The sequence below is a fragment of the Triturus cristatus genome, chromosome 8 (assembly GCF_964204655.1).
Source record: "Triturus cristatus chromosome 8, aTriCri1.1, whole genome shotgun sequence".
In the NCBI taxonomy this organism is placed as follows: domain Eukaryota; kingdom Metazoa; phylum Chordata; class Amphibia; order Caudata; family Salamandridae; genus Triturus; species Triturus cristatus.
In genome coordinates this window covers 1,129,129,689-1,129,148,736 of record NC_140591.1, presented here as the reverse complement: position 1 = coordinate 1,129,148,736, position 19,048 = coordinate 1,129,129,689, and the positions used below count along the sequence as shown (strand labels likewise).

The window sequence follows — 19,048 nt, the reverse complement described above, 5'->3', positions numbered from 1 at the left end:
ATATGTGTCTGGGGCTTTACCTTCAAGCTTGTAGATTGGTATATTTGAGGCAGGTTGAACCCTTTTTTTAGATGGGGTCCTGAAGGAGCTCTCCACCACCATCCACTCCATTCATGGTCCTATTTTTGAGCTCGTCAAGGCTGATGGTCTTGTAATATCCGTGTATTTTGGTCTTTGTGCTGTGAGCCCCCCTTTTGAAGTGTAACCACAACCTTAATTTTCTGTTCTATTGGGGTTCTACCTCCAGTCCTCCACTCTGCCTGTAATCATCAGTGTCATGTTGGAGTGTTAGTCAGACCAATCGAGAATGCCCATCTGAATGCAGACCAGGAAAGACAGAATCATGCCTCTCAAAATAGGATGAGAAAATCCGAAAAACAGACACCCAAAAGTTAAAAAGGAAATATTTTCAACTTCATTAAAAAAGCTGCTGAAAAACAATGATTTCAGAAGGATTAGCAAAATGAAGATGAGAGTTCACTAAATTGCTATGTTAGTGCCAAGTATTATGGATGCCACTGAAAAATGGTGTTAAACATGTAAGTTTACAGGGCTCTGTTCCTAATTTATGTTCTGTAAAATTAGAAAAACAGTATTTGTATGTAGGAAAGATAATAGCAGTTTATGAATTTGAGGAACTTCCTTTGCTGTGGAAGTACAGGTTTTCTTCTGATCGACGTGTTGTGAAAGTACACCTCAAATACTGTTTCAGGGAGCAATCTAACTTACACAAAAATAAGGTCTTCCACTTGCAAATTGTAGGAAATTAAACTAATATGAAGTAGTCCACACTTAAAAGATTCATCATTCTGTGGATTTTTATGATTGTGTTTTAATTCACCTCTCTCATGGACTTCTTACTTCAGAGTTCCAAAAACACGTCAACTCCTCATCATAAACTTTATTTCGATCACCAGAATTATAAAAGTACAACATTCATAAATGTGTCTCTTAAAAATACATGCAACATTATAAATGGAATAAAACCCACATAAAATACAACAAAGAGAGCTCGCAGGCAATCCCATAAAAGATTGAAATAAAAGTGATTTTAGCAGCAGGGGGCAGACTTAAAATAGTTCTACTAGAAGGACCACTTTTTTAAAAGGAACTCATAATTATTTCTTGCAAGCTGTACAAGGATCAGTAAAGTGCAATAGCAGTATATAAAAATGGTCTCTGTGCTAACAAACTAGCCTTGCAATTCCAGCATATGTTCATCAGTGTGCAAACGGAAAATCGGATAATAAAGCTATACCCGGATCATTGTCTGTGTTCTATTCATCCACTGGGGAACATAGATTACAGGGGCAACTCAACTTTATACATAAGTGCAACAGTTAATTAATTACCTTGAATACACTTGCATCGCCTGATCCAAACTGACATCAAGTATTCAGCGATGGAGAAGACCACTACTGTACTAGTATCATCACTAAGGATATAAAGGCTTGAGGATCCCACCTATTACCCATGTTCCTGCAGACGGGAATTATCCACTTTGCATGTAGGCTGCAGTAAAGCCAGCAAAAAAATAAGATGTGGATCAGTGATTCTGGCTCTCCTTAACATACGGGACAAAGATCACAATCTGAACCATCCACTGCCCATTTCTTCAAAACTGGTCGGAAGGGTGCTATACCTGAGGGCAAGGTTTAATATCTTTAAATTCCATTGTAAGCGATCCCTTGCACCTAGTCACAGTCTCTGCAACTGTGAACTCCCAGTAAATCCCTTTTAACCTAGCTCTAGGGATTGAGCTCATCTCCTCTGGGGATCCCCAATGGTTCTCCAAGTTTGATCTCTCTAATAGGGCTTGTATTGTCCTCAGCCGTAGAATATTAGCGACACACGTGGGAACCATGAGATCTCTTTAGCCTACCCGATGTGACTAAGGAGCTGGTGAGGTCCATAATCGGTTCCAATAGGTCTAAACTCTACATTCAATTGTTGGGGAATTCTTCCTTAGTGCCAAATCCAGGTGTGCTCACTGGAAGGCCCAAAAGGGATCTGATGAACATGTGTTCGATCGTTGGCAATGTATTGGTATAAGCACCCCCCACCCCCCCACACACATCTCTGCCCTGTACATGACGCCATAACAAAATAGTTCTCTATGACCGGTGCCTCCCTCCTGGATATTTTCTGTCTATGAATCTTGACTATGTTTGCTGCCTGCTGGATTAATAAAGTGTGTGTTTCTTCAAGTTGAGGGGTCCAATTTAGGCGCTGGGATAGTCTTCACGTAAAAAGTCAAAGTTTAATCCAGATCAATGGGACAGTTACCCACATACATGTTTCTCTTGTTGGTCTTCGGTTTAGTATGACAGAAAATCATAAACTTTGTCTTGGCTCCAACCCCTGATCAACACAAAAAGTATTAAAGTTATTTAACAGCTATCGTATTCCCTGGGCTGACTTTGAGAACAAGAGGATGTTGTCCACAAAGAAGGAGGGCAGGCACCCTCCTCCCTCCAACTTTTATTGCATCACAACCATCCATGTTCGAGTAACCCACCACCCTGTTACTGTACAGTGAAAATAGGTTGAGGGCAAGAACACATCCCTCCTGCCTCGTTCCATAGTTGACCCAAATGGGCTCAGTAAGTTGCCCATTTTCTCCCCAACTAACTTGGGCAAGATTTTCCAAGTGTAGCCGCAGTAGAATATCAAATAGATTTGCAGGAATGCCCAGTGCTTCAAGGACTCTCCAAAGTTTACCCCATGGGAAAGAAATCAAAGGCAGCATGTAAATCAACAGAGGTAACATACAGTTTGCCCCTTTGAAAACTGACGCTTTGCAAAAGATACAGATAAATAGCAAGACCTGGTCGATAGTGCTGCCATTACTTCGGAAACCCACCTAGAAGGCAGACAACACTTCATTCTCCTTCTCCTGGATCCAGTCCTGTAGGTGAACAAGCATCTGTTTACGAAATATTTTTTGAAGGGAGTCAATCAAACTGTTGGGCCTGTAATTCCTGTGGTTACTCTGATCCCCCTTAAAGATTGGGATAATCTCCGCTATTTTCCACGATTAGGGGAATCTCCATACCAGAAAAAATTGCACTGGATAAAAGGTTAATGTATTACACTCACCCTTCTGGGCGTTATGCAGATCGTTACGAAGCCTATCAGACCCCGGAGCTCTAGACACAAAACAAGAATTGATGGCTGCTAAGGTTTCACTAAGTCCAAATTCTAGATCACTTTGATTGTTTAATTCAGACACGATCAATAGAGCTTCACTGTCCTGTCCCATTACAAAGAAATATAGCCTACTAAAATGGTCTACAAACTCCTGTGGTTGGAAACAGTATTCCAGATTTTTGGTGGGATCATTGGCACATACAGAGTCTATTTTCCAAAAGGACTTATTGTCCTTAACTGTCAATGCTTTGTGCATATTGTCTCACAAAGTGCCCTCCCAGACCTTCCTTGCTTGAGCCAGTTCCCCCCTATAACATGTCCTGCACCTCACAAATTGAGACCATGACCAAACATGGTAATATGCAGTATGCCTCTAGTACCTTGGATCCACCCTAACGACTAACAATACACTTCATTATAAACTAGTACTTGCCTAGACTCTGCTTCATCCACTGGCAACTTGTTTCCTCTCCAATCTCTGCAATTCCCACCACTTCTGCTCTTCTCATATTTTGTAATCTACAATATCATACTCACTGGTTGTTCACCGCGTCCGTAAAACAGCGGAGGGTTCTGGACTGTGGAACTTGCCTCTCGTTCTCTGTCAAACAAAGAAAACACTGATTGTTCAAAGCCTAGACAGCAGTTCTTCGATCAGCTTTGTTGTTCCACCAGAGTGTCTGTCTTTTTTTTCCTTGGTAAGGACTCTTTCTGTTTCAGTGGTGCTGTTGCACCACCCCACTGACTGATTGTGCTGTAGAAATACATTTGATAATATAACAACAGTTCATCAATAAGGTTGGAATCCTTTTTTGTGACCATCAGCAAATGTTATCTAACTAGAAGAATTCAATTTGTTTTTTGATTTGTTGTATATTGCCAGACATGTAGAACCATCCACCTGAGATTCTCACTTGAATCAATTGGTAACCCTCCGGAGATCCTCATAGAAGGAACAGAGTGGTTTCTGAATCTGTATAGGAGATCGATCCAGCTTCAAGGGGGATACAGTTGTAATTTTGCAGCCTGCGCTAGATGGGTCTTCCAACACCAGTCTAAAGTACTTTTAATGTTCTATTCCTTTTGATAAGCTATAATTTTAGGCATGGTATACTTTACATAAAAGTGCACCTTTTCAAGTGAATTTGTCTTATAATGCAATAGGGATGAATTACAGTTCCTTTTTTCCCCATTGAAGAACGGCTGCTATTCCGGTGCAGTGTTCAATTAATTTGAAATTACACCAGTAACTAGTAATAGCATACTGCTCACCAGGCCTCCATTATGACATTTGAAGGAGCTGATTTGCAGTTACCTGGTGGTGGCTCTTGAGCGCTTCATGCCTGTTTGTGGTAGTTTTGACATCTGGCGCCCACTTAGCTATTATACACCTTGTACTTTTGTATCCATTATTTTAAGTGTGGAATGGCGACAGTTATCCCAGAACAAGATGTGCTCTTATTACTTTTCACAGCCTGACCAAAATTAGATTTAGCACTGAGGAAGGAGGCTTAATGCAGCTTTAATTTGTGCAGTAGATTTCTCTTCAGACGTGTTCCTCTTGGCATGGTTTCAGAAATAATAAGTCTACATGCTGGCCTTTCAATTTAGTCTTGCCCTTGTTTTTACTAGAAAAATGATTGAGTTTTCAAGTGAAGTAAGTTTTTTTTTTTTCATAAATGTTTTTTTTTTTATTAAGGAGTACTGATGTCCACAAATTTTTTGTCTGTAATTTCAGCTCTTGCCCTTCTTGCTGTATACGCCTTCTCTTGGTAGTGGTGAATGGTCAACATGTGTATGGTATTTACACCTTGGGGCTTGCCAAATGTCTAATGTCCTCCATATCCCTGCCAATAAGGATGATTTGTTCATGGCAGAAATCTCCCCCTATAATGTTCACTTTTCTAGAGCTCTGTTTTGCTCCATTTCTTGCCGCACCTGTGTACTTGGTAGTGACCCACTGTAGATGTAGTCTCTCTATTAGTCGCACTGATCTCAACAGGAGACCTGATGAAGTTTGTACTGCAGTGCCATTTCTTCCATGTGTCTGGGAGCCTAATTCCTTTTCAGCCTGCGTGGTCACCTAGATGTGCCCAGACCAGACTCTGAGTCTCCACAGTGGAAATTCACTCGATGAAGGCTCTGAAACACTTCCGACCTTACAAATGATAGAAATACCAATGCTGATGACATATCCTAGGTACTTTGCACAGAGCTGTCCCCAACAGGATGAAGTAAACGTTCTTTATACAGATTGCTATGTAACATAGATGTATATTCATTATCAAACAGGCCTGACAGACTGAAGGCCAGCCACACATGATCTTCTGATACCTCATCAGCATGCCACGCGCACTGATGCATTTAGATGCAGTACCAGAGGTACTGTAAGGAGTCGTATGATTCTAGTTACTAAAGTGTGGAAAAAAGGCATAGACAGGAATAAAAGGTGAATACTTTTTATTATGTCAGTCTCCCAGCCAACTCATTCTCTCAATTCTCCACCTTATCATTCTTAGTGGGCTACAACACATGGTTTTAGAGGCCACACTTCCACATTTTGATTTGCATCAACGTTGAAGTTCCCTCCAACTAAAGAACGGTGATGGATCAAACCCAGATCTGTTGACTGGGTGTGAGTGTTTGATTGGTTCTGATGCTCCATCCATCACCACCCCCTTTTGTACCGCTTTGTTCGCCATAAGTTGGCAGGGTGTGCTCAGACGTGAGTCCCTTGCTCACTTTGCCACTGGATTCAAGCAAGCCTGGCTGAAGACGGCTGGAATGCCAGAAACCGGTCCTAGGAAGCTTGTTTCCGGTCCAGGGAAGGCATGGCTTGGCAGTTCGGGCTGGACTGTTCCCATGAGGCACAGGGTCAGACTGATTTGCATATGGCCATGTCTGAACTGGGGTGGCAGAGTGGGCTAAAGAACGGTGATGGATCAAACCCAGATCTGTTGACTGGGTGTGAGTGTTTGATTGGTTCTGATGCTCCGTCCATCACCACCCCCTTTTGTACCGACAGCTACCCTTTAGCAGCGCACCTAGCAGGCTTCAAGTACATTAATACAGGACTGGCCATCTGATTGCGTTGTTCTGTCTTCCAGCGGTGAAGCTGGTGTTCCACAACGTAGGACATCAGAAAGAGAATGATTTGCATCCCAGACCAGCCCACTCACTACTTTTTGAATCATAGATTGTCAGTGACGGAGCCTTTGTGGATATTGAATTGATGTGATAATTGTGGTTTGTCATTTACAGCTCTTCTCTTGACAACTCATTTGTCAACCAAAGACATTTCCACTACTGAACTGCAATCAAACTGGGAGTGGGCTTGTAAAATAACACCAGTGTTACCTTCAAATTAACAATTACAACTTGAACCCTGCATTTGAAATGTGATTTAAAACGGTTTAGGACTTTGAAACCAGATGTCTACACTGTTCGCTCATCGATGCAGGGCAAAGTAGACATGCTTAACCTCACCACTGGTCCCATGAAAAAGAGCGAGAAGCTGGAAATCCACCAAAGTATAGCACCAACGTTAATTTGATTTGCACCGTTGCCTGCCCTTGTAACTAGCTTAAAACCACATTAGCCCTAATTAAGTGACCGCTGGTGTGCATGGGCTGTTCCTGTTTTCCTTGGTGTAGGAGTTCTGGTTGGTTGTAACACCGCATGGAGATATAGTCCAGTACACCAATGTATTAGTGGTACTGTTACAACAAGGATTTAACCATCAGATGTGTGTGAACTCATCCTTTACATTGAGAACCAAAATTTGGGAATGGGAGAGGGGTCATCTCGCCTGGAACATGCTCCGCTCCAATCTGCCTTTCTTATTCAGTCTCCCCCTCACCTAAGGGAGCCAATTGGTTCATTATGCACAATTTGGCACATCCAGGGGTGAGGAAAGCATGTTACGCAGAAGCACGCTTAGATTTTTTTTTTTTGGTGCACCATGGAAAGGGACCTCAATTATTTTGAGAGGGACAGGAAAGCCGTCTTGCTTTGTCTTCAGGGACAGCAGCACCTAGCAGGAACTATTTGGGGAATCAAGAAGCCATCTTGAAGAGTCTCCACCTTCCTATAACTTCAGTACAATGTGTCCTTACAAGTTGTTTTGGTGCAAACTAGCCTGAATTTTCCAGATAAATATTTAGCCATTTTGCTCAAATTAAAATGAACTGTTACAGTTTTGCATGGGTGGTTGGGGTCTATTAACCTGGCTATTTCGTGCTTTTTTATTTTTGTGTAGCAGCTGGTTGCACAAAAGCTGAAAGACATTGGTGCTGGCAAGGTCATGCACACATGACAACTGCTGGTGCCTCTCTAGCCCTGTGCTTCCGGTATGAAAGACCACTGGTATCCACATTCATCAGGTCAGGCCATATGAGCCACATGGTGTGGCACCACCCACTCCCATAAATTTCACACCCCATCTGTGCATGTACTGGTATTTTTATGGTCTGGCTTGACTGCACTGCTGTCGCCAGACAATTATGAGAGCATCACTAGAGAGAGGCTTTGACTTAGCCCTGGCAGCAGCACAGATGAGAGGAGGGCAGTCACTAACCTACATGGATGTTAAGGTGTGGCTTGACCATTTAACCTACACCAACATCATTCTGTAGCTCTAAGCTTCCATATATATACACATATCCATTCCCATGCTATTTACTTGAATGCTTCACATTACCACAGAACATTACTTTAAAGCCAGACCTATTGGCATTACCAATGCTTGTTAAAGTTGTTTCTAGTCACTTTTTTATTTTGTTTACTTTATGCCAACTTTTGTTGTCCCTAAAGTGGCACGGCAGCGTCTCCCTCGAGGTAGGTGTACCTTGTCACACCTTTCAGCCCTGGCCCTACTGGTTCTTCCTGGTTATAACTGCCTCAAGTGTGATCACTGTGTGAAGTGAGGTGTATGGCAGGCAGCAGGGTGCACTATAGCAGTGTTGGCCCATCTCCCTGGGATAGGTACATCTGCCTGTCAGCTCCTTCTACCACTTCTTCTTGGGTACGATCTCCATGACCCAGGGTTTGGAGCTGACAGCAAGATGCAGCAAGATGCAGAACCATTGCACATTAGCCTGTTTCACTTAATAAGAAAAAATAATTTTGTGTGCGTCCTTATAATAACAGTTAAAAGTATTGTGCAACAAAATGTATTTTCTGATGGGTGACTGATTGTGTACCTATATCCTTTAAATGGTGGACATGTTTGCTGCCTTTCAGACAGTGTTTGTAATAGACATATAAAATGTAGGTACTTACTATCCGACAGAACCTGTTTATTGCTTAGAAGTGCCTGTACTCTCCTATTAAAAGTATTGGACCTCTGTGGAGAAGTATATGTACTCTTCTTTTAAAAATTGAAGAACTGTAGATACTCCGTACCTGACAGTACCTTCTCATTTAAAGCACTGTTTAGTGAGTAAATGAGACTTAACCTTACAAAATGGCTGCTACGTTACCAGACGTTTTTTTTCCTTAGTTGCCCTTTTCTATTTCTACAGTCCTATCCACTATATAGTGATTCCATTTTAAGAGGGAGGGTGTCTTTTGATGCAGTTCATGATCAAGACATGGGGGAGGTTTAGGTCCCACCCGTCCTATTCCCAGCTCTACAGAATGCTAGCGTTTGCGTTACATGGGGAGCAGCTGCCTGCAAGAGCGGTCCATGAGAATGCTTTGTGCATTTTGTTTGTGTAAGTTGGTGTCTGTCTTCTTTCTCCCTATGGTGTGATGGTTTGAAAATCATCTCAAGTTACCCTTCAACCACACCGATCATGGTATGTGAAATCATCACTTCCCCTGCATCCCCTAAGAAGCAGCACTTGTTGGAACGTTTACCAGATCCAGAAACATTAGGCCACGCACCTCAAACTCGAGCGTCAAATGATCCAGCGCAAGCCCTGCTTCTCCTCACATCTTTTCAGGATTTCTAGCGCGCAGCTGCTTCACCTGTGAGGGTCTCGAGGCACTTCCGTCTCCCTGTGTTGGGGTCTGGTTCCCTAGCGACCCTTGGCAGGCGGCTGTGAATGCTGTTTTAAAGTTCGGCCACCCTAGGCTCCAAAAGAGACACAATTGATGGACGAAATGCAGAACAAATCAAAACATTCGCCCCAGTGAAGAGATCTGGGTTAAATCCATCATTCTTTTGTTCACCATGCCACCCCAGTTTAGACTTGGCCATATGCAAAGCAGTCTTGACCCTGTGCCTTATGGGAACAGTCCATCCCGAACTGCCAAGCCAGGTCCTCCCTGGTTCGGAAACAAGCATCCTAGGACCGGTTTCGGGGGTTCACCCCTCATAAGCCAGAATAACTTGAATCCAGTGGCACAGTGAGCTTGGGATCCACGTCTGGGCACACCCGGCGCATTTAGATCAAGGAAGCAAAAGACACACAATTGATGGGCGAAATGCAGAACAAATCAAAACATTCATCCCCAGTCAAGAGATCTGGGTAAAATCCATCATTCTTTTGTTCACCATGCCACCCCAGTTTAGACTTGGCCATATGCAAAGCAGTCTTGACCCAGTGCCTCATGGGAACAGTCCAGCCCGAACTGCCAAGCCAGGTCCTTCCTGGACCGGAAACAATCATCCTAGGACCGGTTTCGGGGGTTCACCCCTCATAAGCCAGAATAACTTGAATCCAGTGGCACAGTGATCTCGGGATCCACGTCTGGGCACACCCGGCGCATTTAGGGCAAGGAAGCAAAAGACACACAATTGATGGACGAAATACAGAACAAATCAAAACATTCACCCCCAGTCAAGAGATCTGGGTTAAATCCATCATTCTTTTGCTCACCATCCACCCCAATTTAGACCTGGCCACTGGTGTCCAAGTCCTGTGAAGAACCTAAACACACTTACCGCGAAGAAACTGAAGTTAAACTGTTTTTTTAAATCTAACCCAAGCATTATCATACCAAGTCACTCTCCTTGGACTATCATTTTTAATGTATTTATTATGTTATTTTATCAGTGCGATAAAAATGTACACTTACACAAAATGTGCATTGAAAAAATTCATGAAACTTGTATACTATTCCATTAATGTAGAAAGCCTTAAACAATGATTCCTGGATGAAAGGACAAACTTAAAATGCACACTTGTCAGCATTCTTGGCATACTTGTGCCTTCTCCAGTGTAATTCTTACAACGGCATAATGCAGACGTAATGCAAACATACACTCATTCACCGTGTAATCCAATCTTGCAATTACCTATTGTGAGGAAATGGGTTGTATTATATGGTGTGGTTGTGCAACCTCACTGTGCAATATACTTACCAATCCCTTTTAGGGCCCTTAGGTTTTGTTTGTCAAACCCTGGGTAGCTGTAGCTCTGAGCAGCAAGGCGTACACAAAGGAGGGTAAAGCATTTAACCAGCACCAAAACAATTGAAGAATAAATCTGACACCAAAGAAATATGACACCAATTTCTAAAAATAGATGGTATTTTTATGTATTCGTAGACACCACAATGATAAAGATTCCCTGGAGGATCCGGGGATACAGAATTCACAACGTATAGTAAATCAAAGAAGGTAGAGTAAATCAAAGTATTTCACACGACCGCAAACAAGCACTGGCAAATTAAAACTATTTGGCACTTAAAAATGTGTGCACTAAAAAGTTTGGCAAGTTCTAAGGCAGTCACTTTGAGACACTTTAGGTGACCAACTCATTCAGGGAGCCAGTCAGGTGAGGTGGATAACAAGTTTCTCAGAAACACTTACCTCAGCAGGTGAAGCAGTCTTTGTGCAGTTTCAGGCACTTTTATCCTTTGCAGGGCTTTCTTATGGAAGTGGTCCTGATGCAAGAGATGAATGATCCTGAAGATGCTCAACGGTTTCTGTGAATGTGATGCAGTAGACTGGGGTCTTCCTGCGACTACTCCTCAGACCAGAAAGGGGTAAAGTGGTCCTGGCCACGGGGACGACATCCCTCAAAGTCCACTCGTTGCTGGCAGAAGTCCAGTTGCCACTGGACTACCAGTCGCCCAGTATCGTGGTCACAGGCCAATCTTTCCCAGGTCGATTTCTCGTCCTCTGAAGGTTCCAGCTGCACTTCAATGACACTTTTGGCCTCAACGAACTCAGGTGCAACTCTGTGCGTCTGGTCCAGATCCCAGGTGCTGCATGCTGCATAGTGGTCGGTTGACGACTTTAGGTTACCACCTTGCCCCAGCAGGCTTCTCAGCTGTTGTGTCCCTGTGCTGTGAACAGGAGGGCAGCTTACTGACCTTTGGGGTCTCTTGGCTGGGCTCTGGAGATGACTTCTCTAGCAGGACACTGCTGGGACAGTCTCTCTCCTTTGCTAGCCACCAGGTTTAACAGGTCATGCCGGCGCAGCCTCTTTGCCTATTCCATAGTGCAGCAGGGCAGTCCCACTTCGGCTCTCATTCCAGTCCAGTCGAGATCTGACTTCAGGATGGCAGGGGTGCCCAACTTATGCTCAGAAATTCCCTTGGACAGGATGCAGTTTTTTTTTTTTTTGAGAGTTTTACATAGGGCTAGCTAGACCAGAGGGTATCAGATCTTTTTACAAGACGTGCAATAGGTTCCAAACAGTGATAAGATAGTTTGTACGGGTTGATGTAGTATAACCAGACGGAGCGAGAACACTACAGTGTGTTATGTTGATCAGAGAGTAAAGGATCACACAGCAATAAAGATCGGTGGTGTTAGCGACAAATTAGGCTTCTGAGTGGGTAAAGAGTGATCCTGTCTGCGTTATGGGAGCATGGGTATGGCAAATCAGTCAATTTGCCAATGGGCTACCAGGTTCTCTCCCACCTGATGACCACTTACTGCAAAGTGTGGCATCTGGGCATCCCAGGGTCCACTTTGAATATGGCAGGACACCTCTCCTGGTGAGTGGCGCTCCCTAGCCCACCCCAGAGGTGTGACTACCAACGCGGCTACACACCACTGGGAAACAGGTTTGGCTACTAGTTTCCCCTCTCCTGTCCCAAGTGCCAGAAGGTCTGCCTGAACAATGGCGTAGCCCCGCTCCCAAGTGTTAGCCAATTTATCCTTCAAAGGTGGCTTCTCCTTTGAAGCTCGCCTTTTGGGCCAACACCAGTGGGGTTTCCTGCAAGAGGGAGGTGACGCCTCCTTCCAGGGCAGGACCCTATAGAATGGATTCCTGAGAGTTGTTAGCACGTTTTCCCAGGAGGGCAGAAAGCTATCTCTGCGTCAGAACCCAGTGTGCAGCCAGTATGGGCACAGGGGACTAAAGGCAGCAAAGTGCCAACTTTATTAAAGTTGCGCACTGCAACTTGTTACATTAATTTCGGCCTGAGAATCGAGTGTGGCTTAATGTAATAAATTGTTTGGTATCTTGGTCACACCGTTCCAGCTTTATCACAGCTGAGGGGTCAGCGTGTAACTCTGAACTCGCCAATTGGGCAACCAAGCTTTTTCACAGTTAAAAATGACCGCTCCACATTTTTACTGTCAAAACATGTAAAGTTACATGTTCTACTTGTGGAATATGTCACACTCTGCCTTAGGACTCGATAGGCCTTCTGTAGGGGTGACTTATACAAACACCTGGGGGAAGTCTGGCTTTGCCATTGCCTTAAAGGGCAAAGTCAGGCCAAAAGCTAAAACTGCTCTTCCAATCTGCAAATGGCAGGCTGTGAGTCTCGTTTTACTTGTGTCTCACCCATGGTGGCACAACCGGTGCTGAAATCCTTTGGGGGGGCTCTAATTTGCATTCCCTGGATGCCTTGGGACCATTTGTTAGGAACGTACAGGTAAGTTAGCTCAGCCAATTAGGTAAAAGCCAGTTTGACATATTAGTTTAAGGGTGCGGGTGCAGGCACTGAGGTCTGGTTAGAGACCTCTGTGCTCTCTCAGAGTTGAGAGACCAGCAGTATCAGTCCAAAAACCTGGTGTGACCATACAAAAAGAGGCATTTCCTTAATCCTATGCATCCTTTTAGTCATCTGTAACCAAATCTGTTGACTTTGACACTGGTGTTTACTCTTGCTTCACCTTTTGTCAAAAGCGCAGGTGCGTCCGTGATCGGTAGGAATTCAGCTGCTTCCATTTCTTGATATTAGGGTTGGTTACTCACACATACCCATGCTTACATTTCACAAAAAATTGGGGTTTAACTTTAGCATTTTCACAAAATACGTTGTTTACCATTTATCACATTTTTTGGGAAAAGGAGATGTAGATCTCATTTTCTTCTTTTTGTGTGTGTGATCAAATCTTTCTAGGGGTAAGCAAACAATCCTGGTTTTAAAAAGCCAGCAGACAAACGGTTGCTTCAAATGCTTGAATCATTCTAAACCATTGGTAATTACTTTTGGCCGTTCCACGTTATTTTTATCTGTGCAGGCACATATGAGGACTAAACATATGCAAATCTTTCTCGCCTCCATCGCAAAAGGTACAGTCGAGTCTCAAGTGCTCTATCATGTCTTCTGTACTAGAACACAAGCATCCATTCATACACATTTTTTTCCATTCATCCTAATTTATTTAACATTCTTGAGGGATGGAACCTTAAAAGCATGTCCTCCAAAAATGTAGATTTAAAAATTAATGTGTTGAAATTAATAGGTGAAGTAATATAGCGTCCAAAAATAAAGGATTAGGATTTTTTATACTGTTTACACAATATTCATAAATGTGAAAAAAAAAATCCTTTTGCACTACTTGAAAATATTTAACATCACCGTTCCGAGGTTAATTAAGAGGAGGAGGAAATGGTGACTCCCCATATTTTAATATCCTTTAGAGGGGATCCTCTCTCGTCTGGACTACGGAAACGCCCTGTATTTAGGAGCCCCTCGGCAACCACAACGAAGTTGCAAATTTCCCAGAACTATGCAGCATGTATGCTCCTTAAGATCCCTAACAGCCTATCTGCCAAGCCTGCATTGAAGGCCTTACACTGGCTGCCTTTCATGGAAAGAAGAAAATTAAATCGGGGAGAGGAGTTGGCCTAACGGCTAGGGCGCTCGACCTCGGACCTGGGGAACTGGGTTCGAGTCTCGGTAATGACGTTGAACATCCTGTGATTCTGGGCAAATCACGTAATCCCCCCTGCCTAACAAAGAATGAATGTGTGTCCTAATGCAATGTAACTGGTGCTATGTAAAGCGCTCTGATACCTGATTGGATTGGATTCGGGTCAAGTTCGCGCTATATAAAACTCTGCACACAAAAAAAATGTCCTCAAGTCCTTTTGGAAGAAAGGGCCTTCGATCGATTAACCTTTACCCAGCCTTAATTCCAAGAGTTGAAAGGGTGAGAAGTGGCGGTCGTTCTTACTGTTATAACGCTGCCAAATTGTGGAACGCCCTACCTCTTTATCTACGCGCAGTCTAATCTTCTGGTTTTTCGTAAGCTTTTGAAAGCTTGTTTTTTCCAAAATCCCACCCATTAACTTCCTGCTCTCAGTCTGTTGTCTCCGCTAGCGCTGGGATGCCTGCGGGTTTCTACAAATAAATATTTCTAATAATAAATACATTAACAAAAAAAAGTGCAATACATTTGAAATCGTATGCAACGGAGAGGTGTTCCTCCTCCAATTAAAAAAAATGAAAATGTATATTCCACTTAAACCTATAAAAACAGGAGAAATTTGGCCTTAAAATAGATTAAAAATGGATATGATTTGTGTAAATTAGCATTGCCAGGTTGTACTTTTCATTGTTTGCAGAGGAGGGACAGTATGTCCAGATTCCACAAGAGGGCAGTGTTGATCCATGAGCTACCATTTTGTTTAAAATTTCAGCAAGTGTAATGCAGTGTTTTACAGCGCAGAAAACTTTTTTCATCACGATACATTTGCCATAGCAAATCCTAAACGTTAAAATAAGTCTTTATTTTTCAACATTTCTGACTCGACGTCAGTGTTTCACGATATTTCAGCACTGCATTTTTCTTAAAACCTTTTTTTGTGTATAGCTGGAAGGTGGTCTGGTGTTGATAAGTTTCTTTTGCTTGGTTTTATAAAATGATTGACTGTGGCTGTCTTGAGTTAGGAGAAGGGTTTCGGCTCTAGCGTAGTTTGGCTTTTAGTCTCGATAAATGCAATTCGTCTCAGTAGTACAACTGGTTGGCATTTCCTCTACCTTCAAAAGTACCCAGGCGAAAGCAGTGTGCCTTCTTAACAGATGAATCTGACTACCCAAAGTTTGCCAAGAATATTGTAGTAGGCTTTGAATATTTTAGTAGGTATGTGTGTATGTAGATATATATGTGTGTGTGTGTGTGTGTGTGTATATATATATATATATTTTACTCCAGCCCTAACCACAAGTGCAGCAGAGCAATTCGCAAAATTATTGTTACATCCTTGCCAGATTTGCAATCATTACATGACACTGATAAAATATATGTAGTAGGAAAAAATGGCCAAGGTGACTGGGAAGTGGGTTTGGGCGAAACCTGCTGTCTATCCAGGATCTGACAACTCCAAAAGAGTATGGGAATAAAGGGATTAACCCAATAGGGTTGGGTAAAATATCATTCGAGGGGCAGGTGAAAACACTGATTCAGGGAGTCAGTTCTAAACTCGACATGGGACCGGAATCTCCCAGAGAAGGGGGGATCTGTGTATGGACTATGTGCTCGCGAGAGGTGTTCGATTGTGAGCACTGGGACCGGAGATCCATCCCAGACTGCGATCTTCTCCCTGTTTGGAATTCTGACCATGTAGTGTATTTTACCAGTTGCTAGTGGGAGGGTGTGGACATAATGATCTGCTTGAGAAATCTGTATGTTTTTTCCATTAAATGATAAAACATAGGAGGAAGGGACCCAAGAGGCCCCATATTTTTACTGCCATAATGTCTTTATATTATCTCTAGGGTCAGTAATAATCTTCAGGTTGATCACAGATTATTCATTTCGGACTCCTATATTTTAAAGTAGTTAAAAAAAAATAGCATGGGTATTTTGTTTGGACATTTGGAAGGATACAGATATATTTTTTTGTATTATTAAGCGGGAGATCCCTGTACCTCACACTCTTGTTCTTTACACTTTAATCTTCGCCTCACTTTTCCTTAACCCTTAATTACTCCATATATCCTCCAATTTTGAAAAAAATATCTTTGGGCAACAGGGGAGTCACATTCGTTCCACCCTTTTCACATATCTATATTTTTGAACTAATCCCTAAAGTTGCACTATAATTTGTCTTTAATGTTACTCTTCCACCAAACTCTAACATTTATCTGTACCGTTCCCAATATTCTTGACCACTTCTTTTTTTGTTATGAGATTTTTGTGACCTGAAAAGAAACTGCTCCACCAAAATGTGTTTCATTAAGAAAAATATTTAAATGAAAATTCAGCATGACTGGATTGTGTTTTCATGGTGTTTTCCTGGCCTTGCTAATTTTTTCGGTTTCTTTTCTGCCGCCCTTAGAACTTGAGTGGAAACTGGCAGAGTCCGGTGCGATCAAGACAGACCTGGAGGAGAACCCGAAGAAGCAGATTCAGGACCAACTCATGACTGCGATCCGCTGCTCTGCTCCCACGAGGCGAGGCAGCGACTCTGAAGATGAGGATTGAAGATCAACTTGTGTTCACATTCATCCTCTGTCCTTTGGGCATAATGTGTTTTTTAAAACTATGGAACACCATGTGCAGTTTCTTACAAATACATTGGCTGCAATGGTACATACTTTTTGCAATGCAAAACCGAGATTGACATGGACACCGCTCTACTGTACATACCTCTTTATAAATATCTTAATAGTTGGGAAAGATATAAATGAGCGAAAAATATTCTTTCCCTTAAATGAGCAATTATAATCTGACTAGCATTTGCTTCTATGACCTCTTCAGTCCCATGGCAAATTTCCAATCTCATTTACCAAGAGCTTGACACTGAGACTTGTTTGTGGCATCACTCAGCAGCCACAGAGTGATGGAATTTAACTGAATGATTTTATTTACATCATAGTTTGTGTTGCCTCATCAGTCGTATATGCACTCCTAATGTAAAATTGAAAAAGTGAAATACAGATAAATTAGCGGATCACACTTCACGTTGGTCATGCTTGAATCTTAAATCCTGAGCACTGCCTTGACGGCTGCTTCTGAATGTTTATTGTGATGAGCCACCTTGAAAACATGCTTGAGCAATGCAGGAAGTTTGGAGGTTCCCGAGGGAGGGGATCGGGGTGATAAATGATGCTGGACCGCAGAAATTGAATACTGTTGTTTCATTGTCAAATGTAAGATGCTGGAACGTTAAACACCAGTGTCGCGGCTTCATTGGTCCACAGCCAGAAGCAAGCTGGGAAGGCTCGAGGCCTCTGTAAGGGTGTCCATGATGCGCAGTGTCCATGATGCGCAGTGTCCTTGATGGGCAATGTCCTTGATGGGCAATGTCTATGATGCGCTTACTCGTGCTTTTTGAGGAGTCAGACTTTGGATACATGGTGGCTAGAAGAATGCGCAGTCCAGAAGGTGCTCTGCACAGCACAGCTGCAGAAAGCGTCTTTTTACATTGAGATATGCTTATAAAGGGAATCGGGATCACCTGCAGAGAAGCAGCATTAAATCTACAGGCAGCCAACCCTAAACCGTTAGGGGTAGCCTACCAACTGAGCATTGGCCAGATTGAGTTAATGTCCTGCTCTCTACTTACTATGTCTATTCCTTTCCTAATGAATTATTATGACCTTTAGAAACCCAATAAAAATTGAGATGTTTTAATTCCACAGTGATGGCAAAATACTTAAAGTTGAAACCATATTAAATCATGTTTGTGTCATAAACGTTTACTGTATGAATAGAATTTAAATTATCTATGATTTTTTAGCATCGTGAACTCTTGTAGTTCCATTCAAGGCACACTTGTTTTATTTAATTCTACTTTTAAAATTTACTAAGACAAAAACCATTTCTTGATTCTTATATTGTTTTTCAACTCGTGTTGGTGCATCATATCTTGGGTTTCAATAATTAAATTACCATTGTCAAGTCACCCTATTACTTAGTCATACTCCATCCATTTCAAGAATATTTTATTTCATTTCTCACATACAGGGTTCTTCAGTCCAACTCATAGGGGGTTGTCTGGATTACATTCACCTAAGAGAATCCTTTCAATAATATTACTGCCATATTAGTTGCCGTAAGGAAACATTCTGCGGGCAGAAATGATCAGAATGTACCAGCAGAGTTATTATGGTGTCTGTGTTTAGTAAGACAGACAAATTCACACATGTTGTGTACGTGTGACACATGCTTTTGTATCCTGTACAGAAATGGCCTGGTATTGTACAATTGTCACCCATCTTTTGCATAAATAAATATAAGTATGCAAAATGTAAATTATTTATTTTCATTAACTTTTTCAATAAACATTTCACTGTAGATTCACAGGCATGCTATTCCATAGTCTGTCCAAATCAGAACTGTACTTGAAAGTCTGTAGTAAATGTCACAAGTCTCTATAAATATGCACATGCCTACGCCTGTACAACTTTCGTGTGCACACTTTAATAAAGTTGGTTACATTTTATACAGAGATTCAGTCTGCATTAGTGTATTAAGTTTGACTCCTTTTATACTTTGAGCAATTTCCATTCTCCTAGGTGTGCCATAGGTTAACCCCTACTAGGTTGAACCTACTGTTACCAAGTGAGATCAAGTGAGAAGTAGATGACTGCCTTGGTCATCCCTGTAATCTGTGCTCTATCACTAGCAATACATCTATGTAATAGGAAAACTCAGCCAGTTGTACTATGCACAGAATGAAATTAATAATCTCTAGGTGCATCCATGCATGGATTCTCTGTATTATTGTGGTAAGGCAAACATTTTTGCATCACAGAGGGCCTTTAAGTGGATGGTTTGGGGCCTGCTTGAGGACTTCCAGGTAAGTGCTGA

General features: G+C 42.3%; 1 protein-coding gene across 1 annotated transcript in view; it reads left to right on the top strand.

Moving 5' to 3' along the window:
* The window catches only part of PDCL3 (phosducin like 3), an 81,936-nt gene extending 63,248 nt beyond the window's left edge, over window positions 1-18,688 (top strand). The window contains exon 6 of the mRNA XM_085622766.1: window positions 16,572-18,688. Within this exon, the coding sequence (XP_085478892.1) occupies window positions 16,572-16,717 (146 nt within the window). The 3' untranslated portion in view covers window positions 16,718-18,688. The remainder of the gene's footprint in view (window positions 1-16,571) is intronic.
* The last annotated feature ends 360 nt before the right edge of the window (window positions 18,689-19,048 follow it).